We start from the raw sequence: 27,397 nt of genomic DNA, 5'->3' as shown, positions 1-27,397 counted from the left end.
ATCACTGGTAGTGGATGAGCAGTCTGTTCTGTCCAGACCAAACATATTTTTGCTGCCTGCTATGCCCTGGCTCCACCCCACCCCTACCCTCTTCATTCTCTCTCTCTCTCTTTCTCTCTCTCACTCTCTCACGCACACACATACACACACACACACACACACAGACTCACGTTTACATCAAAGGCCGGTACCTTTGTCACTTTACGATAAATTCTATGCAGCACACCCTGTGCAAGATAAGGCTACCTTTAATTAGCCATCACCAAATGTATAAATTGGACACAGTTTTTTTTTAAGGGTAATGTAGAGCACCAGCCGTTTTGTACCTTTTTATATTCTATAAGCTACCCAAATTACCTTAAATTAGGTAAGACCCAGTCTACTTTTTTGATTGATGAGAAGCAGTGGTTCTGTGTGGGACCTAGGTATCCCTCCTGCTTTGTGAGAGAAGTGGAGCAGAAGGTTCAGGAGACTGGCGTGAGGCTGAGGAGAACTGCACTGGATGGTGGAGCTGAGCCACATTTATAAATAGCTGCCTCTCTCCTCCTCTCTTGGCTACTCTCTTCTCTCTCTCTTCCCCTCTCTGCAGCTCCCTCTCTCCTCTCTCCCCCTCTCATGTATTCCGTACCGTCTCTCATTCCTCTCCAGCTCCTTCCCTTTACCCCTCCCCACCTCTCTCCCTCTAGCACTACCTTTCTTCTCGCAAATCTCCTTGCCAGTTTCTGCCTCTTTCTTCCTCCTTTCATACCTTCTCCCCGCACGCTTCTCTTCTCCTCCCTCCCGCCTCCCTCCCTCTCTTCTCGGCTCAGTCCGCCCGAAGGCGCGGGCTCCACAGCATTCCCCAGCCCACCTTCCCTCGTCCCTCCACCTGCGCTCTCACGCAGCAAAACAGGAAGTGATCTGTGCCAGGGCCATCGCGCCTTCTTTCCGGAAATTCTATTTCGGTATTTCTTCAGTCGGCCCCCGAGGTCTCGGTTCTTTCATCAGAAGGGGTTTACGAGCCCAGCTTGGCTCCCAGAGGGGGCGCTCACACTGACACTGACACTCAGGACCGAGGGAGGTTTGCAGGAACATTATCGACTCGAGAAAAGCAGTGTTGCGCATAAGGTGACATTTACCCGCCGCCAGCTCACACCTAGCTCTTATCGGTGATACAGTCTTGACTCTTGACTCTGATTATGACTTCATGACGGCTCACTGTGCTTATGAACAGCTTTGCACCAATTTTATGGTTTTGATTACCGTACAAAACTTTGTTTGCAGTGCTTGTAACCCTGAAAGTGGAACTGTAATTGGACGCTATGGAACATCTTGGCTTCCTAAAGCTTATGTGTTCTTGGGTAACAGAGAATACTATCATACTGTGGTGAAAAATTCTGAAAACTGAAATGGAAAAATATATATCTTGTTTCATCAAACTGCAGCAGATAGCTGTTGATGCTATACAGGAAATGGCCTCTCGGTCCATGCAAATTTAAAGCACTTTCCCTGTGACCTCTCTTTGCTTGACACCAGATAAAAGGATTTTGGTTTTAATGGAAACTTAAGAAGTATAATAATATGGCATTGAAATACTGGAACTGAGTGATGTGTGGGTTGGGGCAGGTGGGCTGAGTCAGAGTGTTCAGTGTGTAATGAACAGTGAACACTGCAGTGTTCAGCCCCATTGGAGTGTTCAGCCTGTAGACTGTTGAAGAATATGGACCAAGTGCCTGTTATGTCACCCGCTGACTCTCCGTGGGCTTGTGAAAAGTGTTTTGAAGCCCGAGAAGTCAAGTTCACCAGGGCTGCCATGTTGTTGGAGCTGATGTGGCTCCTTCACTGAGCATGTCAGAGTGACGTAATCTGTCCCTGATTTGTATTTCTGTATTGTCCTAATAACACAATAACTTAAAGAAAATCGGCACATTGGGAGGCAGTAGATGAAGAAAAAACATAGATTGCGACTACATTTTCTTGTGGAAAAAAATGATTGACTTTGTACTTTGACTGCAATTGTACATTTTACTTTACATTGAAAACGAGTCTTATTGACCTATACTGGACCAAGCGCAGTGAAGCTAGTGAGCACGGTCTCTCACGGTCTCTCAGCATGACCAGGAAATGATCATCAGAAAAGAAGCCCGGTTTTGGCTGCTTGCTTCAGCCCCTCCCCGGATCAGGGTGTGTCCACCCCTGTCAGTAGAACAACTGACTGACTGTCTGCTCCCTCATTGGTGCGGGGCAGGGAGGAGGGGCTAGCTGGCAGTATGAACAACAGCTCTCCTGTCACCCCGTCAAGCTGCCATGTCTGACACGGGCATGCAGGAGCAGGCTTACGCAGACAGGGGGTGCTAGAGAAGAGACGAGCCCAGAGCAGAGGGGAGCTGGTGAGAAGGGAAAAGAACAAGAAGAAGAAAAGAGTGACTAAAAGGTTTCAATGAATAGGAGAGAGTACAGGGTAAAGACAGAAGAAGAAATAAGAGGGGAAGAGAGGGCATGCAGAGAGAGAGAGAGAGAGAGAGAGAGAGAGAGAGAGATATGCAGACGAGAGGAGACTGAGAAAGAGAGGAGGTGATGAAAGGGAGAAGAAGAGTCAGAGAGATACAGCTCGTCGATGCATTGCTGACTTACAGTAATAAAGCTGCGGGGGAAGTGATGTAATTGATCTGCTGTTAAAAGCAGCTCCGCTGGAGGACCCGCTGGGAAAGGGGCTTCCAGCTTAAAAGCTACTGGGCCCTGCCCGGGCCCTTAATGGAACAGTAAAGCGAGGGGATGGGCACTTTGTAAATGATATATATTTGTACATGTTTATGGAGACGTGAGCGGACACGCTCAGCATATCGGAGGAAAGCTCCCCGGGCGTCAGGAGTAAGAGGGGTTCACCGGAGGTAGGGGCCCGCTGCAGCTAGGGTGGGGATGCTCGGTAATAGGACACACGCTGAAAGAGGGATATCCTCTAGGTTATGGGTTAAATCAAGCTGCAACAATCTGGCCAGTAGAGATATGATTAACCTTTGGTCTCCTTTTGACCTCTGGCAGACCCGTGTTTCATTTTGGAGGGAAGAATGGTGAAATATGTTTGTTTGGAAGGGAAAGCCTTGTTGAGGCTTGGTGTTCTGGACGTAGTGACACTGTATTGGGGGTTGGTTGTTGGGACAGTTGCAACATAGGATTTTAACTTTTTATTTGTCAATTACTGAAACTAACATCAATAAAATGTACAAAGGGGCGGCACGGATGGCACTGCCGCCTCACAGCAAGGAGGTCCTGGGTTCCAATCCCCGGGGCCTCTCTGTGTGGAGTTTGCATGTTCTCCCCGTGTTTGCGTGGGTTTCCTCCCACAGTCCAAAGACATGCAGGTTAGGATGATTGGAGAGTCTAAATTGCCCATAGGTACGAGTGTGTGAGTAAATGGTGTGTGTGCCCTGCGATGGACTGGCGACCTGTCCAGGGTGTATTCCTGCCTTTTGCCCAATGTATGCTGGGATAGGCTCCAGCCCCCCTGCGACCCTTTTCAGGATAAGCGGGTTAGGCTAATGAATGAATGAATGTACGAAGGACGGTTTCTTTTTCTGGGTAGCCTGAGGTGGTCGGGCCCAATTTGAGATCTTTTCAACAGACCCAAAATCTCTGGTCTGTAGGAGACGGTTAAAACTGTGGTTGTTCTCATTTCTTTCAGGTTGGAAACTGTATGGCTGTGTGTGTAGTACGAAATGACTTTACTTTCCACATAGATCCACATGCGAGGGGTGACTAACATACCTTATGTTTTACATGACATCCATGAACTATTGAGGTCCCCACCCCTAGTTATGTCTGGACAGCCAGAGGTTCTGATATGCATAACTCAGCACTTACCTGATCAAATACAGTAGTTGATTAAACAATTAACTTGCTGCATATGGTTTATTGGATCTCAGGTGGTTGTAGATATTAATGCGTAAACAAAAAACAGGTATTTTCCCAATATACCCCAATTGGAACCTTCTCAATGCAAGTATGAGGCTCTAATCACTGCACCATACTGCCTTGATGGTTGGGCTCTGTATTTACTCCCCAAGCTGGATCTCCACTGCTTGGTTGATGTGGGGATGGAGAGTGCTTATCCCGGCTGGGCCTGGCGGGTGTTTCACAAAGCAGGCAAAGTCACTATGCTTGACTTCTGCACTGAGTAAAACCTGGAAGCCCCTCAAATATGGAACAGGGACTAAAGTATAAGTCCAGGTTCTACTCAGTGAAGAAGTCGCCTTCTGGTCCATTTGGTTGGCTCAACTGCAACAGGCAAGACCAAACTAGCACTGAAAAGTATTTGAATCCAAAACAATTACTTAATTGACCCGGGTCTGTAGCTCACACCCTGACCCAAACACATTGATGTTCTGCACAGGTATCTTTACAGCCACACCAGGCAACACTTCAGTTACTGGCATCATGAGTATCTCCCTGTGGACCTACTATCATCCTGGGTACTAATGCTGCTGCCAGTGTCAGCCATTTTGACACTGTAGGGTTTACTCATCCTCAACAGGACGGTAATACTGATTAAGCCACAGGTTTTAGTATGCTAATAGACCATAGACCTGATATATAATAAAATGCAGATTTTTTTTTATCGCTTTCTGCAGACTGCCTTATCTAAGGTTATGCATTCAGCATTTACATTTTTCACCCTGCTGCTCATTTACCATGTTAAATGTGATCCTCTATCTCCGTTTCACTGTTCTTGTTACTCCTGTGATACACTCCCCATTATGTCTTGCAGTGATTATCATGTAAGTTATTCTGCATAATTGAATCTGCCAAATGACTAATACTGATCAGGTTAATTATCCTGCTTGAAGATACAGTACAACAATGGTACTACACTTGGAATTTGAACCCGCATTCTTTTCTTTGGAGTCCAGTCCCTGAACACTAATGCTTTCTGCTACTACAAATAATATGCGTTTTTGTTTGTCTCGCACTTCTCAACGAGAGTGTTCAAAACCTTTCATAAGGAAATTTAAGGATGACACAAGCATTCATAGACAAATACACAAACACACAAGGGACCCAGCTAAAACCTGTACACAATGCAAATATTTAATCAGACTATCCTGGTGCAGCAACTAAATGCATAAAAGCATGCAGGCATGGTCAAGAGGTTCAGCTGTTTTTCAGACAAAATGTCAGAATGGGGAAGAAATGTGATCTAAGTGACTTTGATTGTGAAATGGTTGTTGGTGCCAGACAGGGTGGTTTAAATATCTCAGAAACTGCTGATCTCCTAGGATTTTCACTCAGAATAATCTCCAGAGTTTGCAGAGACTGGTGCGAAAAACAAAAAACATCCAGTGAGCAGCAGTTTTGCAGGCAAAATTGCATTGTTAATGAGAGAGGTCAGTGGAGAAGGGCCAAGCTGGCAACAGTGGTATGCAGAAGAGCACCTCTGAACACACAAGCCTCCTAAGTAGATAGGCTACAGCAGCAGAAGACCAATAAGACTAATAAAGAAGTCTAATAAATACCTAATAGTGCTCACTAAGTGTATATATCTATCTATTTCTTTACCTCTATATCTATATCTACCTGTCCATCTATATCTCTCTCTTTCTCTCTCGCTGAGGTTTGAGTATGCATACTAGTTGGGGGGGGGGGGGGTTCTGTGGGTGATGAGGTCTTTGTTTGGAAGCTTTGTGTTATTTGTTCTTCATTTTTGACATTTTAAATTAGCTAATTACTTAACTGACAAAGATGTTTCAATAAAGGTAATCAAAGTCAAGTCTCTCTCTCCGAGGAGTTGACATTAATGTTTCGCACGTCTTATTTTTTGCAGGGCGGGGAACACTGTTACTACCAGGGCAGGGTGCGAGGGGTGCCAGAGTCCTTTGTGGCTCTTTCCACCTGCCACGGAATACAGTAAGCAACCGCATCCCTCCCTCCCCGCGCGCACACGCAGGCAGTCACCCAGCTCCGTGCCCGAGGAACGGACTTAAGTAGCAATTATCCCATTTAGCAATCAGTGCGATGTAATTACTGTACAATGCTTTCTGTACTGATATTCAACATTGTTTTGCCACGGCTTGCTCTTTTGTCTCCTCTGCGTGCGTTTGCTGAGCCAGCATGCGTTCCCCAGCTTCATCTGACTACACCTGCTGTTCTCTGTCGCTTCTGGTTTCACAAGTCGCGGGTAGTAGGGCTGCACGATACTATATCGTATATTTAAAGACTGCTTGAACTGCGATCAGTAGTATTTATTTAAATCGATGTTCTGTTAAATTTATTGGATGTTTATGCGCAATTTGTTCAATAAAAGCATGTTGAAAATAATGCGTTACATTTTTCTATTCAGTAGGCATAGGATATTCATTGTCTGGGGTCTATGACATGTTCCGTAGACGTGCACCTAAAGCAGAAAGACATTAGAACTGTGCACACTTCATTATTTGTCTATTTATCGCAAGTCATAACGTCATCGCAATATTTAAAAATGTTATCGCCTATCGCATATTTTCATCATATCGTGCAGCGCTAAAATGTAGCCTATCGAACCCATTTTGCAAAATTGCACAAAGGATTTTGTTGAAAGCTGAGCTTATAGATGTATGGCCCACTCCCCTTTAAAATGCATCCTCTGTGGTTCTGCGGATGTTGACAAATCCAAGAAATACATTTGGTTAGACCGTTAGACATTCTGAGCAAATATATGCAGCTTATTTATATGAAATGTAATGAGCTGGCCGTATGATTTAGTATGGGTTTAAATATGTCACCCCATCCCCTTCAGTTTTCAAATGCTTTCTGCCTAGCTGGATAGTATGAAATCCACTTAATAATAATATGCTGAAATAATACTTTACCATAAGCATTGGGCATCCTTTAATATTTCACCACTTTTTTTATTATTTGGTGCTTCACAACTCTAATCCCATGAACAGCCCACCACCAATATGGAATAAACATGTTAGTGGACTAATCTAAGAACTTAATTACATTTCTGGTCAATACGGTTTTCACAGAAATGCTTTGTGATTCCGTTAAGAAATTTAATTTCGTGATTCAAGATTTCAGACTGACCAGCGGCATGGCAACGGTTTTTACGCTTCTACTTCTTAAACACTCAGCACTCTCTGGCGGTTCTGTTATTCTGTGTGTCGGGCAGACAAAAGCTTTCTCTCAGAAGCCCATTCCTTTGTCTCTCGCTGTAACCTGGACCTATTGCCAAGGTTTCCCCTTATGGTGAGAACTGAATTAGCCACAATTGAGAGAGAGAGCTCCTTTCAGTGTCGGGTGGATTTTATGGCCTCCTCCCCCGCCCCTCCCCCACCTTCTCTTCGCACACATACCCCCCTCAGTTTATCCTCGGCACTGCATGGCAGCAAAGCCTCCTTTTTGATTCCCCGATGCCAGTATTTTTAGTTGGAGCTCGATTGTTCAGAGACTCGGGTCAAATATAGTTTGACAGAAAACGGAAGAGTGTGCAACTCTTTTGGTCTTTTCTCAAAATATAACTTTGCCGTTTTCTTTCATTTTCCCCAAACACGAGCCTTATTCGCAAAGGTAATATTATTTTTGGTGCATTGTTTCATGTACAGGACATTAATTCATTAATATTTCATGAATAATTCCAAACTAATTAGGCCGCCAAGATTGAACACACAAAGGCAATCAATTGGCCATGTTCTTTATTATTCATGAGGTAATCCATGCCATCTTATTTTAACCCACCTGGAATTGCTCTTTGAGAAAAATTGAACTCAGGGAATGTGTGTTTGTGCGTATGCATTTTTGAATTTTCATTTGTGGCTCTAATCAAATGCAATGCTGCCGTTACATTTTCAATTGAATTTAATTTTTTTTCAATACAATTGAAACTGAATTCAGGTCGCTGCTATGTAAAGTAATATGGTGTTGTTTTTTCTTTTGGTTTTGATAAACACTACCAGGTACATTTTTTAACACGTACAGTATCATTATATGGCTGAACACCCATATAAAAAAGCCTGTGTGTATTAATGCTATCACATGCTGAAGTGTCAGTGGTGAAGGGCAGGGGGGTGTGGTTTGACTGATTGACACTCTCAGATGTATGACTGGGCCTTACTGACACTGAGCCATTTGGGTGATGAAGAGCTGTACTGTGCGTTAGTGAAAGTGGGAATCACTGCAACATGACGCACAGTGAGTCACATGATGGAGGCTGCGCTATACTGCTACTGTGCCCCCACATTCTGCCCCAGAGTAGCCCCCCTTCCCATCAGTGTCTGATGTCATGGGCTTCGGAAGTGCGGAACATTCCAGTGAACTGGAAAGTAAAATGATGCGAGCTCACCTCATTGTGACTAATGATATCCCAGTCCTTTCATTAAAAATATTTTTTTCTATGGCATATAATCCTCCATTTGGATTTGTACTGCTTTGCTTTAATATGATGTACTTTTTGACATAGGAATGTCTTTTTATTTTGCTGCATGCTTTAAGTGTGAGGTTTTAACTTAGGGAGACAAACATAAGTATTAAACTTATGTTAAATACTTGCAGTGGGCTCCAGAATTATTGCCACCCTTGACTGGCAATGCACAAAAAATACTTACGTTGTGATTACTGCGATAAACTCAGTGAAAAATGCTGTACTTTATTCAATTGAACCAACCAAAATCAAACATTCATTTGATAACAAATTGATTTAACCTAAATCAAAGTTCATCCACTCATTTGGAGGGATGTTGGACCATACTTCTATGCAGATCCTTGCAAGACCTTTCACATTCTTGGGTTTGCGCTTATCAACTGTCCTCTTCAGTTCAGCTCGCAGGTTTTTGATTGGATTGAAGTCTGGGACCTGTGATAGATTTTATTGTCCTGGAACCATTTCTGTGGTTATCACATTGTTTTTGTGCATTGCCGGTCAGGGGTGCCAATAATTCTGAAGCCCACTGTATGTCCTAGTTATGTATGATGTGAGCAGCAAACAATACAAACTTGACATGAATACAGACATGTAGTCCATTTTTAATAGTATCACTGCAAAATTGGCTGGCCTCATTTTATAAAACGTTATGTACCCCAGTTAAGCAGATCACAGTTTTCTGAAAAGTTATATTAGATAAGATCTAAGACATAATACTTGACAATGTAACACACAATCAAAACTAATTTAATCCCATGTTGCTGAGTGGCTCATCCTATTAAAGCACTGTTCTAATGCACGGATGAGCCCTGCAGTCTGCCACTGAATCCAGACCATGCCAATGGACCAGCGCCCCCGGGGGGGAACTGTCCAAGTTCTAGTTTTGGGAAGAAGCGTCGGCTCCAGTTTTGATAGCAGAATTTGAAGCCAGGGAGCAATGGTGACAAATATAATTTCGAATTCCAGAAATTGGGAGAAGAGTGAAGCCAGGGAGCAATGGTGATAAATATAATTTGGAATTCCAGAAAAGGGGAGGTGTTAAGAAGAAGTATGAAAGTGAATCCGTCCCAGGTGATCCACTCAGCATAGGCCCTTGCTATGCTCATGCTACAGTAGATGCCAGAGGGAGGTCATGACTGGGAATTCCAAAATATGCAATAAAAAGTGAATAAAATATATTTGCAAACCTTTAAACCCTGAGAAACTGACTATAGGTACTTTATATGTTGTAATTCTGATAGAACAGAAATCATATATAAGACGAACAAAGCAGGCTTGGAAGAGCACTGTAAGATTGTTGACCACTCACTCACTTGTGGGTTTTTGAGTGGAGGGCACAGGCCAGGGTATTGTCCAGGTAGGCAGGGGTGGATAATCCGTTCAGGGTTCATCTTTAGTGCGTCTGTCAGCTTGTAGCCCCTGATCAGCGAGACGTGGAGTTAAACTCTCCCCCGCAAAATTCTCCTGAGAATTTGTAAGATGGTCGGTGCAGTGGTGTAAAAGCTGTTGGATGGTCTGTGCCAAGGCTGCTCGTCTCTCCTTGTGGAAATCAGAAGTCTGCCCATGACCTGAGCTAACATTGCCAGTCGCACAAGCCAGCCAGCGAGAGGGTTCGTTCGATTGATTTTTCCAAAAAGCCGCCGGACAGGACATGATGCTTATTGTTCTGTACTGCTAATGAAATGTGTGTGTTTATATCACTGATGGAATGTGTACATTCTGTGCAAAATCTCTTCACATCAACAGTTGAAATGAGGTATGGTCAACAGTAGGAGTAGTAAATGATGAAGTATGAAATAAGAAATAATTTCATTAGATTATGCACTAAGCTGATTAGCTTTCAACTCTGATCAATTGTAGTGACTTTGGTTACCAAGAGAATTCTACTGTTTGATACTGCAAAATCTAGCTATGCTACACTAACCAGCTTCAAAAAATTGAGCTGGTCAAGCTTGTCATAAGCTGGTCTAGCTGGGTATATGCTGGTCAACCAGCATGGCCAAGCTGGTCATGAAACTGGTCTAACTGGGTATAAGGTGGTTAGCCAGCTAGTGCTGGTAGCTTGTGGCTTTAGCAGGGAACTGGTCTGAACTGTTCAGTTGAGATTAGCTGTTTCAAAACCTAGCTTGAGCTGTTTTTTCAGCAGGGAAAGCATTCATTACAGGCTGAGAAATGCTTTAAAAAAAGATTGAAACGAAGTTATGGAAAGGCAGCAGATGGATATAAAAAAATGAAAGGCTTTAACTATCCATTGGAGCACAGTCAAGGCCATCATTAAGAAATGGAAAGTGTATGGCTCCACCCAGACCTTGCCTAGATCAGGCTATCCCTCCCAACTGGGTGACAGAGCGAGGAGGCTGGTCAGAGGCTACCAAGAGGCCAACAGAAACTTTGAATGAGCAGCAGGCCTTTATGGAAAAGTCTATGCGTGCATATGATAACAGTATCACAAGTGCTCTACAAATCTGGCCTGCATAGGAAGATAACAAGAAATAAGGCACTCCTTAAAAATGGCCACTATAAGTCTCGTGGAGCTTTGTCAAAAAAAGAGGTGACAAAAGTTTTTTTCACATGGATATTGTGAAGCACAATGTGTAAATGAAGCTTTTTTTCATGTGTTTTCCAATATTGTCATGCTGTAAAATAAAACAACGTGAACATTTAGAAAAGGGATGGTGACGTTCCATATCCACTGTAGATCCTATCAAATCATGTGACTCATGAAAAGAAACATATGCATTGTAGAATATGTTACAGAATGTGTGATTTTGCTGTCCATTTTACAACATATGTAGAAGGCAATACTAACAGAAGTGGCAATAATAATAATTTGTCATTCATATATAATGTGTGAACACATTCATATCCCGTATGTTTTGATCACCTGCTCTTTCATGTACAGCGTGCCATGATGTAGGCATGAGCACTGACAACTTTCCTTGGTCTTCAGAGGAGGCCCATATCTCTCAAGGGCCACCCAGAGGAAACCTTCATCTTGTTTACATCCTGGATGGCGGGTGGCCATATTGATTTCCCTTTACTCTTTTTTTCATTGACAGTGGGATGTTCTTTGACGGAAATCACACGTACATGATTGAACCAGGAGGAAACGACAGTGTCAGCGTAAGTCCCCCCCCTTTGGAATATTCATTGGTTGCTCTCTCTCTCTCTCTCTCTCTCTCTCTCTCTCTCTTTCTCTCTTTGTACGTGTGGCGGGAGGTGCTGAGCAGTGAGGCATGCTGGGTAATGCTGGGAACCTGGCTCTGCCTTGTTAATTGTGCGATGGGTTCTCAGATTGCTGGTAGAGGACTTTTAAGGCCTGCGTAATGACTTGAAAGGTCTTGCGGTGCTATTTTCGGAACAGGTCACGCCGATGCAGATCACATATGGAACTCTCAATCAATAGTGACATCCGATACTGCTGGTTCACATTATACAAAAGGCCTTGAGGCAGTAATATTTGCTCCCAGCAGTCTAGCTTTCTCCAGTTAAAGTTAGGGGGAAATAATAATCCGCAGTCTCTGACAATTGAAATTAAAAATCTGAAGCTTGAAAGTGGTTTAAAAGCTGCCTTTTCTGTCTGCGAGGGAATTAAGTCATTGATATTCTCCCTTTGTGACTTTGCTAATTAAAATGATGCGGGAAAGGGAAAGCGTGGTATCAAAGCTATCTTGATTATATAGTAATGCAGGAGAGCTTAGAGGACCGCTGATAAATGGCCCCGCTGCCTATCTTGTCATCATCGCTCACGGAGACCGCATTAAGGATACCGATTCATTTCCCGCAAGTGCAGCGCTATGCAGTGGCGAGTCTCTAAACACAGAGAGGAACAGACACGGCAACCGGGCTCACTGATTCTGAAGCGTCTGGGAACACGGCCGTCACCCGCCACCCTTTTGAGGGTCAGCCCCTGCCACTGCGCTCTCTGTTATTCTGACGTGCTACCCATTACCCGCCGTGCCGCATGCACCGGGAGGGGACATATCCAAACTGACTCCTTCAGAAAAAGCGCAGTCAGCAGAGACGAGGCACGGCCGCCACACTCGTGTTTCTTCCTGCCTTCGGTTACGGTAATCAGTACTTTGTGGGTCTTAAGGGCACCTCCGGCCATCTTCTGATCGATTCTCTGCTTGTCTCTCATGAGTGTCAGTAGTCTGAAATGTGAAAGGCAAACACGGCGGCCTGTAGCGTAGTGGTTAAGGCACATGACTGGGACTCGCAAGGTTGGTGGTTCGGTCCCCGGTGTAGCCACAATAAGATCCGCACAGCCGTTGGGCCCTTGAGCAAAGCCCTTAACCCTGGGGGAGGACTGTTTCCTGCTTAGTCTAATCAACTGTACGTCACTCTGGATAAGAGCGTCTGCCAAATGCCATTAATGTAATGTAATGTAATGTAACACAGGAAGGTTGTGCTTGGTTGCTTGGTTGTTCCAGCTAATCGCTTTTGGGGTTTGCTCACAGGGCCACACTGGGATGCCATTTTAAGTGGTTAATAGAGCTCCTGCATTTGTCCACTGGCACAGTGCTGTCCTTTTGGCCCATATTAGCTGGAACTTCCACAGTGCGTGGCTGATATATCCCCACAACTTCTGCTTCGACAGTCCTGAAATGGCCTGGCCTGGAATAACTGGGCACAAGTGTCACTGTGGCCAAACTGCTTTTAAAAGATTACATTTATCTGCATTATGAATGCCAAGGAAACTCAGTCAAAGGTTTAATACATTTCCCTTTGGTGCCAGGTACATTTTGATCTTTATGTATATTGGCAGCATTATAAACACCGTACATTTTTTTCTCGTTTATTTTCAATCTGTTATGTTAAATTCTTGGAGCAAATTGGCTTGCGATTAAAACCACTGCTCGGTTGGGCTAACCTCAGAGAGGATGACTAGCAACTTACAATATTGATCATCAATCTCAGTGATGACAATTTTAGCATTAATAATGTGTGTGATTTTATCTGTCAGCCTCACATATGGTCTTGGAGTACATAATAGTCTGAACAATTCTTAGGGTGACTGCAAGTCCCAATAAAATGTTACAGTTTGATGTGATGATAACTGAGTGAGCACATTACGCTGGGTCCGGCCATATGGCCACTGCATCTGTCACCTTCATACCATACGTACAAACAAGCAGTAAATGGCACTGCAGAACTCGTACCATGTGTCCCACGTTCTTGTTTGACCCTTCCTGGCTTGTTATATTTCCGTAGACATGTAAGGTATGTATTCAGTTGACAAAGCTGCACAGAACATTGCACAAAGGGGCTTTTGGGAGGTGGAGTTCTAGAGCTTGTCAAACACACTTAATCAGGACAAGCTCTAGACTTCATCTCCTATCATGCTCTCTGTAAAATGTTGCATGATGATCTGGTCTGCATGCACCCGTGACCTTCTGATCATTCCTGAAGCACAGGAGACAGGTTCTCTTCACTCTGCCCCTGTGTGCCACTAGCTATGAATGTAGCAGGACACAAAAAAGTCTCTGTTAATGTCGCAGGACACAGAAAAGTCTCTGTTAATGTCGCAGGACACAGAAAAGTCTCTGTTAATGTAGCAGAACACAGAAATTTCTCTGTTAAAGTAGTACAACAAAATTTGTTTCTGCATTTCAATTTGCTTGTGATTTTTCCATGTTATTTTCAGTTGCCAATGGAGAAGCTAGCTTGGAAAGTCAGGAGATATGGACACAATTAGGTCACTGCTAGTCAACGCCATTTTGTATACATCTGAGGGAGCTTATTTCTGCATTGATTTGTGACACAATACCCAAATTCTAGTCCACTCTAGTTAAGATGGCAACTATTCAGTTCAATATAGTTGGAATTGGAGTGAAGATAAATCGTAATAGGTTTGTTTTCCTTGTTTGAGGAAATCAAGCGTATCATGTCCAGCCATTAGCTAATTAATGCTTTCAGGTATGAGAACACACAGCTTCAGCCCACTCGCTGTTTAACAGATCTGTGTCTTGCTTAGCCGACAGCAACGCAGAGATTCACTCCCTCCGCCAACACCTTTTGAGTGTGCAGATACAGATATTTTTAAGGTGTTTTCAAACATCAGTTTTGAATTTATTAAATGAATACTCATTCATTTTAACAGCTTTGTAATTTCTCTCCTGGTAATGCAATATAGCATAATGCAAAGGCCTTTCTTCACTACACTGTTTAAGGGAGGGATGCAAGTTCACATAAAAGATGGATTTGTGATTAATCCACAACATAACTGTGGCTATAACATGCATGCCTGCTTTTGGCCTTGTTGTGTGTAACGTCACGAAGCCAGCTGAAAAAGGCCTGACCCAGGGTATACATAGGTTACATCTGGCATCCTAATGCCTAGAGCAGATAACCTCAAGCCCTAACAGGTGCAAGTCAGTAGGCATGGACATAAAGCAAACATAAAAGATGCCTCAGCCATGTATGTCTGAATCTGGGCCAGTGCACACACAGCATTATTAATGGACGAAAGGCCAATAGACAGAGATGTGAGAAGCGGAGTCTTTACAACTCTAAAGCACCGAGTCTGTTGAATCAGGCCAGTTCCCACAGGGCAGGATATTCAGAAAGGCTGGCTCCATATAGTCAACCCCCAACCAACTCCATCTTGATGATGTATGGACAACTCCTGCTGGCCCCCACCCACAAACTAACTGACTAACTAACTAACTAACTAGCTTGCTTGCTAACTCACACACTCACAATCACACACAGAGAAATACACGTACTACACAGGCACACACACTCCCACAAATAGACAGGCACATTACTCACACACAAGTGTGTGCACGTGCACACACACACACAAGTACAGTATATACATATGTATGCATATACACAGACACACACATCTACCTCCTGGAGGAAATATGGCTGCTTTCCAGCACAGTTGGAGCTGCTGAGTTGCTTTAGCAGAGAACACCATATGCTTGGTCACGTGACCCACTCTGCCAGCCGTCTGAATCTATCCCCTTCATGGGCGTCGAGGCACGTCCCGCTGTCTGGCTTTCCTTCCACCCCCCCACCCCCCTCCCATCCACTACAGCTACTGCACACTGCCAATACCGTGGGCAAACAGAAGAGCTTCAGCCATTACCTAGCCAGCATCAGTCTTTCTGAGACTTATCATTTTGCTGGGTTGCAAAAAACGTTTTGAAAACAATTTACAGGAAAGAGGTTGTATGATAAGACCCTATTTAAGTTGGAAAGTTGAGGTTTGTGATGGCAGAAAAAAGAATGTAACATGTTGTGGTTACTCAGCACAGCCGTATGCAGGTTTTGTACAAGCTGGGGAGGCTGTGGGGTGTGTTTATCTGTTCTGTCACGTCTGTGATACCATCTCCACGTGTGTGATACCATCTCCCGGGGTACTCGGGCACCTGTCAGCCTGGGCCATCTGCGTGGTTCTCTTAATCCTCCCCTTGTTGGCACACCCTCCGTCCCACGTCCCTCTGCCGATTCTGGGGAGGGATGAGGGGGAACGCATCCCCATGGCTCCGGGGGTCTCGAGGGACCACATCTTAAAGTTGACTAGAGGGCGATTAACAGCTCATCCCGGCTTGAAGCTTGGCCCGCACAATGGCGAGCTCCCGTCAGCCGACATACGTACCATAACCCCGCATTTACATGTCTGCTGCTGGCCTAAGCCACCGTTAACACAAATGGCAGCCTCTGATAGAGGTGGCAGCTGATTCAGTTGTGAAACAGCCATTTTAGACACCAGAGTAAGGCATAGCCACTTTTTTTCTGAAACAAAAGCATTTTCAGAGGAAGTGGTTGGCTTCACAGGACTTTGTTGCACATTTGTTACAAAGTCAAGTATTTTTCAGAGATGTAGATCTTGTTTTCTTGCATGGTCACCCCTATTGGGCAGTTCCTTCTTTTGTTCAGAATCTGTAGATATGTAGAGTTTCTGTCAAGCATAAACTCTAAGCTGAAGATCATGAAATGATACAGATTAATAAATACACTGAGCACCATAACTCATTGGACAGTGACATATATTTTTGTTATTTTGGTTCTGAGCTCTAGCACTTTGAGTTTGAAAGGATACACTGAGATTGAAGTGCAGACAGTCAGCTTTAATTTGAGAATATTTTCATCCATATCAGATGAACTGTTTAGAAATGGCAGTACATTTTGTACATGGTCCCCCCATTTTAAGGTACTATTAGTATTTGTTGAATTGCCTTTACAGATGTGTTTCGTTAGGTGGGTGTATTCAGTTGTGTCGTTAGTGAATGCAGAAGAGAGCTGTTGATGTCTAGTCTTTATTCCAGACAACTGGTGAACGCAATTATGTTAAAAGACCTGGCAGACCATGGAAGACCCCTGTAGTGGATGACCGGAGAAAACCCCCCTGACAATGGCCAAACAGATTAAAAATACTCTCCTGGATGCAGGGGTAGATGTGTCAAAATCTACCATACATAGAAGACTATACCAGCAGGACTACAGAGGGTACACTACAAGATGCAAACCACTGATAAGCCTGAAAGCGAGATTACAGTTTGCTAAAAAGCAACTAAAAGAGCCCCAAGATTTCTGGAACAAAGTCTTGTGGACAGATTAACAAAGATTAACATGTACCAGACTGATGGAAAGAGGAAAGTGTGGAGAAAAAAAGGAAATGCCCATAATCCAAAGCATACCACCTCAGCTGTGAAACATGGTGGAGGGGGTGTTATGGCTTGGGCCTGTATGGCTGCCAGTGGAACAGGCTCACTGGTCTTCATCGATGATGTAACTGCAGGCAGTAGCAGAAGAATGAATTCTGAAGCCAACAGAAATATTTTATCTGCTCAGATAACACTAAATGCCTCCAAATGTATTGGATGGCACTTCATCACACAACAAGACAATGACCCTTAACATAATGTTAGAGAAATTAAGGGGTTTTTGATGGCCAAAAAGTGGAAAATCCTTGACTGGCCAATCACAGCATCTGAATCCACTTGAACATGCATTTTACATGCTGAGGAGACTGAAGTGCAAAAGTCCCCAAAACAAGCAGGAACTGAAGATGGATGCAGTGCAGGCCAGGCAGGGCATCACCAGGGAAGATACCCAGCGTCTGGTGAGGTCTATGCATTGCAGACTTCAAACAGTCATTACATTCAAAGCATATGCGACCAAATATAAAAAAATATTACTTTATTCTACATTATGCTAAACTGTCCAATATTTTTTGATGCCAGAAAATGGTACAAAAGGTTTATGATTTCTTAACGGTTCATCCGATATGGATGAAAATACCTTCAAATTAAAGCGGAGTCTGCACTTCAACCTCATTGTCATTGTATCCTTTCAAACTGAAAGTGCTAGACTGCAGAACCAAAATAACAAAAAGATTGTCACTGTCCAATGAATTATGATGCTCACTGTGCGTGTATATTTTACTAAAATCAAAACACTCTGTGAAACTGCTTTACACAAGTGTTGGTGGTTGGGATGGTGATAAACAAAACAGTTCATTGACACGAAACCCTATTTAATGTAAAGAAAATGGAGAAGAACTAGAATGGTAGAACAAATTTAGATCTAAATTGTTAAGCCAGAAAGCTCCCTTGCTTCTTTTGCCTTCTATAGGGAGCTCAATAGCACTTCCAATTGGTGGATGGTGTATGGTGTGCCGCTGTAGATGCCATATGAAGGTGCTGTGCTGTTCTTTTGGCTGGCTGATGCTGTACAGTGTGCATTTGTGCCAATGCCTTGCTATTTGAGTGAACAGAGAAAAGCATCTCTGCTGTTACTCCAACCGCATATTTGCTCACAAAACAGATAATATAAGATACCAAGGTACTGTATCTACATAATGCACAAGCAGATTAATTGATTTATGGCTGTTTCTATTTGCATTCAATCATTTATCTCACCAACTTAAATTAATTGTGGCCCCTCTGAAAACTGCTTGCTCTTTCAATTTGTTTTGGCTAGCTGTGTATAACTACACTGCTGCATCTAAAAATTTAACTGCACTCCCCCTTACACAGCATCCACCAAAATAAAGCCACTCCCTAACCACATCCACCAATAGAACTGCACAGTTCCACCGCATCCACCAATAGAAAACAAAATCGGTCCTTTGTTGCCATGCAAACCACTATGTGGAAACCAAATATCCTAACAGGTAATTTAATGGTATAGTGGTAAAGGTGTCTCGTGTGGCACACTCACAGAAAGCATTTGGTAGTCACTCTTCAACATGGCTGCCCTCCTACTGCTGACGCTCAATGTGATGTGAAAGCCAGCCCTTTCTGGGTCAGAGGACACATTGGCATACAGTACACGGTGTAGTGCCATTCTTGGCATGGTAACTGAATAAAATAATGAATGGCATCTGGTGATGTGTGTGTGTTATCAGGCAATCCTGGGCACAATGCACATTGTTTGATCGTTTCAACTTGAAGAGTCCGATCCTGATAATGTAAATCTTTGTCAATTCAGGCTTTAATGCACAAAATACGTAATTCACAACAAACAGAATTATGGCAGATTGATTAACTAGGTTATGGCACTACGTTAAATGAATGCAAATACAATGGTCTAATATACCATGATTCTAGAAAACCTGAAACGTGAACCAATTCCAACATCTTCTAAGCTCCTGGGGTCCCAGGCCAGAATGGGTGCAATAACTTTGAGAAAATATTTAGAAATATCAAATCGTTTTTTTTAAAAATATAACCCTTTTTAACTCATGATGGAGATCGCTTGGATGCCTTTGAATCTGGGTCCCTGGATCAGGAAAGGGTGAAAACCCCTATTCTAAACAGGAAATATTTTTTAGATATTTGTTGAAGCATTTCACATTTGGAAGTAATAATACTCATTTTTCACTTTTATCATGGAATGGACTCTGTTGGAGAAATCAGTTTTAGGCTATTCAATCATTTTAATTATAGTTGAACAACCAAAACCAGTCATCATTGATCCTGTGTGAAATGAAAACTCGGCAAATTGAGCGAAACAACTCATTTATTGGAAAAGACAATTCTACAGATATTTTCTGTATGGACATTGTAATAAACCTCTGCCTACTCATGTACATATTCAGATACCATGCACAGTCAAATGTACATAACAAATACAAAGGTTATCCACAAAGTGTAGAGTTTTTTGCAAGGTGTAGTGTCTATGACTAAAAGTATCAAATTTTCACAAGTGTTAATTTATTTTATTACTGATCTAGTGCAGTGCAAAATGACTACTGTGCATCTTTTGGGTTAGTGATGACTCATAATAGAAATAACTGTCTCAAGAGTCACTACTGTGCAAAACATCCCAATTGCTGTTCTCTGCTTATGAACTCAGAAATCACTAGGAAAGCTGACGTTCTGAAAAAAGTTCCGCATTTTTAAATGCAAAGCAATACTGGAATGAATGAAAATAAAGAATACATTTGATAGATTTAAGACCGGTAAAATCATATTGGCGCTCTGCAAATTCTACCCAAAATATAACAGAACATGCATTGGGATGCTACACAGCTAAGACAAAAGTGCTTGGACCATGTTAATCTATAAATACTTCATAAATGGAAATAAGACTGATATGCAGATTATGTAGCTTAAATTTCTAGCGTGTCAGTAGCAGAGCTGCATATCAAAGGTGCTTTTCCAGAGGTGGAAAAAATAAGACTGCAGAGGACTTCCACAACAGTCAAGATGACATTGATGACCCATCTATGACGAGCTTCAGTGTATCCACACGTAGTTTTGAAAAGGTCCACATCTCACATGTGAATAATTCTACATTAAGACAATCAGTAGCTGCGTGCCATTTTTTTAAGTTTTAGATTAAGACTAAAAGAGAAAACACATGGCTCTTTACAGACTCTAGTGTTAAAACATACATTTCACACATTCACCTTTTAGAATGCCAAATATAGCCTATTCTAGTGTTACTGACAAAGTGAAAGGCAGTCGACCATAAAAGCATTATATGAACACAACATAATTACTTATCAAAAGGCACAACAGAGGTGAATTGATTCACAACTCTCAGATGGCACCACAGGACTAAATGAATACCAAGGCACAAATGAGAAATCTTGAAAAATCAGTTTTCAGGATTTCTTAACCATTTCACAAGCAAGCAGCTTTTCTGTACAAAAAACAGTTAATGTTAATCAGTACATAAACATTGCAAAGCTGAAATCGCATTGTATACTATGGGGGTTGAATAAAAGAGTGTGAATGTAAATGTTAAAAACTAAACTAAAGAATACGGGCAATTTGGAATGTGGTATGAGTTTCTTTGAAAACAAGAGTTCCATTCTACCCATCTCCTTCTTTCTGCTCAGTGTATGATGCACTTTTAAAGTGATGTCAACTGAATGTAACTGTATTCTTACAAACGCTTGCAAACGACAATGACTTATTTGTTCAGTGACTCCATAGTGCTAGGACAGATACAGTCGATACAGTGCTCTTGTTCCCGCGCCCTTCATTCTCCGATGGCACGCTACGGTCGACCTGCGAACGTGCGGGCCCCTCGGGGTGAAAAATTAAATTGAATTGAGGTACATTTCCACTTACCCGGAGTAGTATCTGTCCTTCCAGAATTTTTAATGTGAATATGCTGAAGTGCTGAATGTACTTTTAAAAATATTTGCTGTAGTTCCCCCTGGTAAGAAGGAACATAGGGATCCTTCGTCCTTGCCACTGGATGATATTGTTTTTGCCGATTTCAAGCCACAAGACAAATTACCAGTAATGTCCGCTTTACCAGTGGGAGCTACAGGAAATATTTTGAAAACACAACACTATTCAGATGACTGGTTACTACTTCTCGTAAGTACAACTAATTTCAGTGATGGGTGAAGTGACCGAAAATAATGTCCTTCAGAGCTCCTGCGTGACGACAGGAATGTCGATCTCAATGGCGGACAGCCTGGAGCGCGTGGAGTAGCGGGGGCCGCTGTAGCCGGACCCGTAGGCTTGCGAGGGGGCGTAGCTGTGCGCGCCGTAGGCCTGCGAGGTGCCTGCCTCAGAGCCGTACCCCTCAGGGGCCGACATCTGAGGCACGTAGCCCTGGCCCCCAGACTGGCTAGCGGCATACTGAGACTGTCCATACTGAGACTGTCCATACTGAGACTGTCCATATTGAGACTGTCCGTACTGCGACTGTCCGTACTGAGACTGTCCGTACTGAGACTGCCCGTAAGCTTGCGCGTCGAGGACCGAGGGCGCGTACACCTGAGGGACGTAGGTCTGCGGGGCGTAGACGGGGGAAGGGTAGCCGTTGGCGGTGAGCGGTTGCGTGGAGTAGCTCTGGGACATGGCGGGGAACGGGAGCCAGAAGGGAGATGGCAGCCTCTTGCACATGCAGTACCACATGAACAGCAGCAAGGCGGCCAGCAACAACCCCCCGGAGCAGCCGATGGCCACGTACACGGCGAAGTCGTCCGAGAAGATGCTGTCGTACTTCCTGTTCATCTCCTTGGTGTAGAAGAGGAACCAGACGGAGGGCGCCAGGGCGATGCTCCCGCCCAGGAGGAGGAACATCCCGGCCACCAGGTGGCAGCCCGCGCTGTTCACCAGGCACTTGCTCTTGCTGTCCACCTCGGGTGCGGCAGCGCAGCAGGCCGTCTTGCACATGCCGCACATGCTGAGGAACAGCGAGAGGAAGGAGAAGAAGAGGCAGAGCGGGAGGGCGAACTGGAGGATGCGCAGGTCCAGCTGGTCCACACGGGCGTACCATTCCGGGTCGTAGAAGTAGCAGCTGGAGTCACCATCCTGACGGACGCACTTGGCCCAGAGGCCGTCGTAGACCGTGACGTTCCGGGCGTTCCGGTTGAAGGTGACCAGCTTGGTGACTCGCCACTGTGGGATCAGGGTTGCCACGAGCAGCCCTCCCACCGAAACCACCGTGATGATGAAGGCGAAGACGGTGGTGGCGTGCACGTCGCGGCAGGACATTTCGGCTGTCTGTGACGGTCCTGACGAGGGAAACACAGCGTATCACTAGGATACTGAGAAAAGACACAGACATGGCCACAGCAGTCAGAGATGCATAAACGTAGTCACAATTAGACTATATCATGTAACATTTTACACGAGAGCCATTCCATGCCAACTCCAGGAGGCTGGACCATAGCAACCTTTTTATTTTTCTGTTGGCAGATAATGATGATAGAAAATTTGAGCTTCATACTCCGTTTCGTTTTGCCAGTAGAGCCATTTCAATTTCGCCAGGTCTCGACAAAAAATGTGTTGTGAAATCAGAAATCTTTGGAAATTTGGATGTAAGGGAAGTTATGGGTGTAGAATTCATATCTGACATCAGAAAACCTACTTTCCTTTTGAGATATCCGGCCCAAAAAATTAACTTTTTTTCAACGGGGATGAATTCTGGGGGGTCGTATCTCCAAAAGGCAATATATTTTTTCTGTTGTTGAGTCATTTGAAAGCACTTTTATCATTGTGTACAGATACACATTACTAATAACATTGGCTGAGATATGAGCCATAGAAGATTCAATTGGGCAATTTTTTTGGCACATTTAGACCCACCCAGAAACCAATTTCAGAAATTTCAGTCAACGCTCAATGTTCTGTAGGGATACTGATTAACAGTTTGTCATTTGAAGCAGTTTACCAGATTACAGGAATTGCATTTACTTAGCAAGTTTACAGAAGATGAAGTAGGGTACTATCATGGAGATGTGGCATCAAGAAAAGTGAATTAACATCAGTCACCATATGTTCCTATCATTAGCATGCCCTTTTTGATAGCTATGCATCACTCCAAAGAAAATGCTGTGATCCTTGGCAAATGCACAAGAAAATTATTATAAGTAAGTTTTCATTTATTTATTGTTTCTTGACACAACAAGATTTGGTATCCACTTTAAGAAATTACTCATTGACACATTCGATATTTGAGAGAAATATGTGAACATCTATGGAATTAACTACTACTAAAGGGAATCTGTAAGGGAATAATCTGTAATGGAACTGTAAACAAGGCTCATACTTCATTTTTATGTCACTGTGTACTTGATAATCATTTAAACTTTGGACCAGTCATCCCAAATTTCATCGAAGGAAGAAATGAAGCCATAGGCAACATGGCAAAGAAGGTTTCTCAGGCATATAAGATTTCTGAAGCCAAGCTATCTAATTGTAGTGGATGCACAAATTTGAAGTGCCTGATGTCAGCATTAAAAGAAACATTACTGGCCATTGCCATCCCACAACAACAAAAAATGCGCCTTCTCACTTTGGTTCCTCAGAGTTGGACGGATAGTCAAGCTTTTAATCATTTTAAAGATGTTCCCAGTGTAACACTTAGTTTTATTTTGACTGCAAGACAGCTAAGAGAGATTAGAGGGACCTTAGCAGGCCCACCCACCAAAGGAAGACCACTGGCAGACAAAGTAAAACAAGCACTTGCTTCGTTCAATGATGATAATGAATGTACTCAGAAATGCAGATGGAACAAAGGAATACAAGCAGAAACGACTGCCCCTAGCAAATTTGAAGGAATTTCACATCAAATTTAAGAGAAGACACCCAGATCTCATTTGGCTTGTCTTCATTCTGTTCACTACGACCTAAATGGTGTGTGACTGTGGACATAATATTTGTGTGCGTATAAAATTCATCAAAATTTTAAATGGTAATGGTTGGTGTGCTACCAATATTATATATAATCAATATTAGTTTGTTCGTTAGACAACAGAGAGGGCATGTTACTGAGATGCGCTACATACCCAAATAAAATGAACCTCAAAGAATTCCTAAACTATGCATTTGAATCTAAAGACATGGATGATGATGATGATAAAGTAGCTTATAAACAATGGACATCATCATCAGGAAACTCAAAATAGCTGGCAAGGCAACCTCCCACCAGTTCATTGTGAAGGCCCAATCTTGGTATCTTCAGCACTTAATGGAAACACTGCCAGCATCAATTGAGCTGATAGTATAGAAGGATTTTGCTGAAGAATTGGTCTTTGCATGCCAAGATGCAATTCAAGGTTTCACTGGGAGATGGAGCAAACAACTCTACACCCATTCAGTGTGTACAATAGGGAGGAGAACGACGGTGACCTCAAATTTATTAGTGCCTGGGCTGTCAATAATTGCAGAGAACATGTAGCCACCACAGTGCACGAATGTTTAGGATTTCTCATGATGAAACATCATCGATTACACCAGCAACGTGCCCTCATCAGCCTGACCTGCTCCTTCTATCACTGCCAGTGAACTGTATGTTGGAATTTGCACTGCAGCAGTATATGATGATTGGTACACCTATCATACAGGACATTTCAACATGGTGATGTCAATGTGATATTTATGCAGAGATCAAAGGAATCCAACACCCTATCTTGGCCTTCGAGGGACAATGAATGTATGCCATTTAACCATATGGCATGGTGCGGTGTTGCAGTTCCGGATTTGATGCTGAGAAGTGTTAGACATTATCAATTCAGCAAGGCAACAGAACAATTGTTCAGGGGATTTACTGAAAAGGACACCTCATTTCAAATCACAGCATCAAGAAGTGACTTGGAGCATATGAATGTTTTATAATTTAAGTTTAAACGTATATACAACGATGGTGTATTTTATTTACTTTATTGGATTGACGGGTGTACAAATGTCATTTCTAATCATACATAAAAAATAAATGTTCATTCACAAAGTTACAAGACCTATAGAATAATTGGTTATTTTGTAATGCGTGTGGGGAATAGCATTTAAAATGAAAAAATAAGATCCAATCCAACAGATTGTTTTGTTTAAATTGATCATGGATGTATTCAGTAATAGATTAACCCATCGAGTACCAAAGCTAAATCTTTCTAGAAAAGTTGAATAAGGATGTAACTTCAACATAAGTTGATGTGCCTGGGCTGCTGGGATGATATTTCTGATATGTTATTAGTAACATATGTATCTTCACACAGTGAAAGTGTGCTCTTAGGTGATTCTCGTTTACAAATAAAATGACACTAAAAATATGTTTCGTTTTGGGAATATGACCCCCCAAAATTGGTCTCTGTTTAAAGATATCACCAGATATGATCAAATATCTGCAAAATGACAGTAGGGACATGATTTCTGTGACCATATTTGAATTATACACACATAATTACCCGCAGATACAACTTTGCTAAGATTCAGGGCTTTTCCGTATTAAGTTGTGGTCCTCTAAATTTCACATTTCGTGCCTCCACACTTTTTTCATCGCGACACCCTGCAAAATATAAATGGCTCTCTCATCATTATCAACAAACACACAGGAAAAGGAAGACAAATCCAAGAGGTGCTGTGGTGCAACCTCCTGAAGTTGGCATAGAATGGCTCATGGACATTACTTTTAATACTAGTGCCCTTCTGGTCTGAACTCATACTGACACTGTCAGTGTCGACTGTGGTAGGGAGGATTTTAGTCAGTCCTAAAATCCTGACCAGTTATAACGGTCAAGATTGAAAATTCTGAGCAAACATAATATAAGAAAATAGTGCGTAATGTGTTGCGTAAAACAATTTGGATCTAAGAAGTGTTTTTGCTTCAAGATTATTATTTTTTTAAATAAACAAACCACGCGTGTTCTGATAACGGTGCAGTCCCGACATCATTAGTCGAAGCTCAAATTCCATCAAACAGCCTATCCGTCTCGGTTTGCTTAATCAACCAAATACTGAACTGAAGCAGTTGGCAGTGAGGTCAGTAAACAACAAACAATAGAACAATAGACAATAAGTATTAACAGCTCTCTGGCACTGTTGGAATAGCAATTTATCAGCATTTTTTTTAAATGCCCAAACAAATGCGTGTTTACAACAGTGATTATTTACCCACAATTTGAATATTTTTATATTATTTTTGACACGACCAGAAACCAGTAATTATGGTTCCGCTCTGATTGTCGCAGTAACAGTACTAACTAGCTAACAAGAACATTTTAGGAATGGTCAAACACATTGGCATATAAATCTCTGATCTCCACTTTAAAACAATTAAACATTCATTGCTAGCTATAAACGCGTAGCAGCCTTAATCTTAAGTATGCGATAATGTCTAGACTTGATGTCAAAAGGCCATAATTTAAGACATTACGGAGGAATCTGGTTAGCTTGCCAGCTAGCTCGTTGGCTAAACACCAGAATAGCAACCTGTTGCTCACAATTTTCATTCAGATTCGAGTCCAAAAGAACCACTACAACTCATTACACGGTTGGATATAAGTACATACCTTCGATTCGTATATTTGGTACTTTGCGAGTACGTTTTCTAAATAGCAGACATTTCCAGTTTGTTTTGATCGCACCTTGTGTGTACAGGGCTATTTCCTGTGGCAAACAGCTTCCTGAAGCGCGTTCTGCGTGAGCTTGTGCTGCAAAGCCAAAGCTGACGTCACCAACGCGCCCACGGCTCCCATTGGGCTTTCTGTTACTTTATAATTGTAGGCAAATTATTTTCCGCATAGTGTAGTAGTCAGACAAAACAGCCAATAACAGCAAAATAGTGTTGAAAATGCTTCATTTTAAACTTGTGGATATATACCGACATTTTGTGAATTTTCTCATAATTATAATGACGGATTTCCCTCGAACTAAATGTAAAGAGGCTTTGGTCCAAGTTTCAGGTTTCAGGCATGAGAATAGGTCAAGACATTTTTTATTTCATGTTATTAACATACAGTTAAATGCGAACGTATTTGTACAGCGGTACACTTTGAATTGGAAATAAAATTAATATGAGGTGAAAGTGCTGACTGTCCACTTTATTTTGAGGGTATTTATATCTGTATCCAGTGAACAGTATTGGAATGACACATCCCGTTTTAATAGAGAACAAGTAATTGGACAATAATTTGGCAGCGGCTCTTGTTTCTTGGCCCAGGTGTGTGTCATCATATCATCTGTTCATGCACAAGAAAGCAAAAAAAAAAATCTGAGGACCAAATAAGTGTCAATGCCAGAAAAGCAGGCCATAATGAAGCTGAAAAATCTGAATGAATCGACATAGACATAGCCAAAATATTTGATGTGTCAAAATCAC

At 42.6% G+C, this 27,397-nt stretch overlaps 2 protein-coding genes across 5 annotated transcripts in view; one reads left to right on the top strand and one right to left on the bottom strand.

Moving 5' to 3' along the window:
• The window catches only part of adam22 (ADAM metallopeptidase domain 22), a 90,405-nt gene that overhangs the window by 27,962 nt on the left and 35,046 nt on the right, over nucleotides 1–27,397 (top strand). For all 3 annotated transcript variants that reach the window (XM_061263618.1, XM_061263626.1, XM_061263608.1), the window contains exons 5-6: nucleotides 5,798–5,880; nucleotides 11,431–11,494. In XM_061263618.1, the coding sequence (XP_061119602.1) occupies nucleotides 5,798–5,880; nucleotides 11,431–11,494 (147 nt within the window). The remainder of the gene's footprint in view (nucleotides 1–5,797; nucleotides 5,881–11,430; nucleotides 11,495–27,397) is intronic.
• Nucleotides 19,331–26,713, bottom strand: cldn12 (claudin 12). 2 transcript variants are annotated; one of them, XM_061263685.1, is made up of 2 exons: nucleotides 26,589–26,713; nucleotides 19,331–22,313 (listed from the first exon to the last, which is right to left on the bottom strand). In XM_061263685.1, the coding sequence occupies exon 2, from the start codon at nucleotides 22,291–22,293 to the stop codon at nucleotides 21,217–21,219; it is 1,077 nt and encodes a 358-aa protein (XP_061119669.1). In that variant the 5' UTR covers nucleotides 22,294–22,313; nucleotides 26,589–26,713; the 3' UTR covers nucleotides 19,331–21,216. The 2 variants fall into 2 exon arrangements, with proteins under 2 accessions (XP_061119669.1, XP_061119660.1); XM_061263676.1 differs by having other exon boundaries at nucleotides 19,331–22,346; nucleotides 26,589–26,706.

The sequence above is a fragment of the Conger conger genome, chromosome 1 (genome assembly GCF_963514075.1).
Source record: "Conger conger chromosome 1, fConCon1.1, whole genome shotgun sequence".
Lineage (NCBI taxonomy): Eukaryota > Metazoa > Chordata > Actinopteri > Anguilliformes > Congridae > Conger > Conger conger.
The sequence above is the reverse complement of the archived record's forward strand: the minus strand, read 5'-3'. Positions and strand labels throughout refer to the sequence as shown.

Excerpts from the sequence above, each read along its gene's own strand:
- cldn12 (XM_061263685.1), bottom strand. The coding sequence starts at position 22,293 with ATGTCCTGCCGCGACGTGCACGCCACCACCGTCTTCGCCTTCATCATC.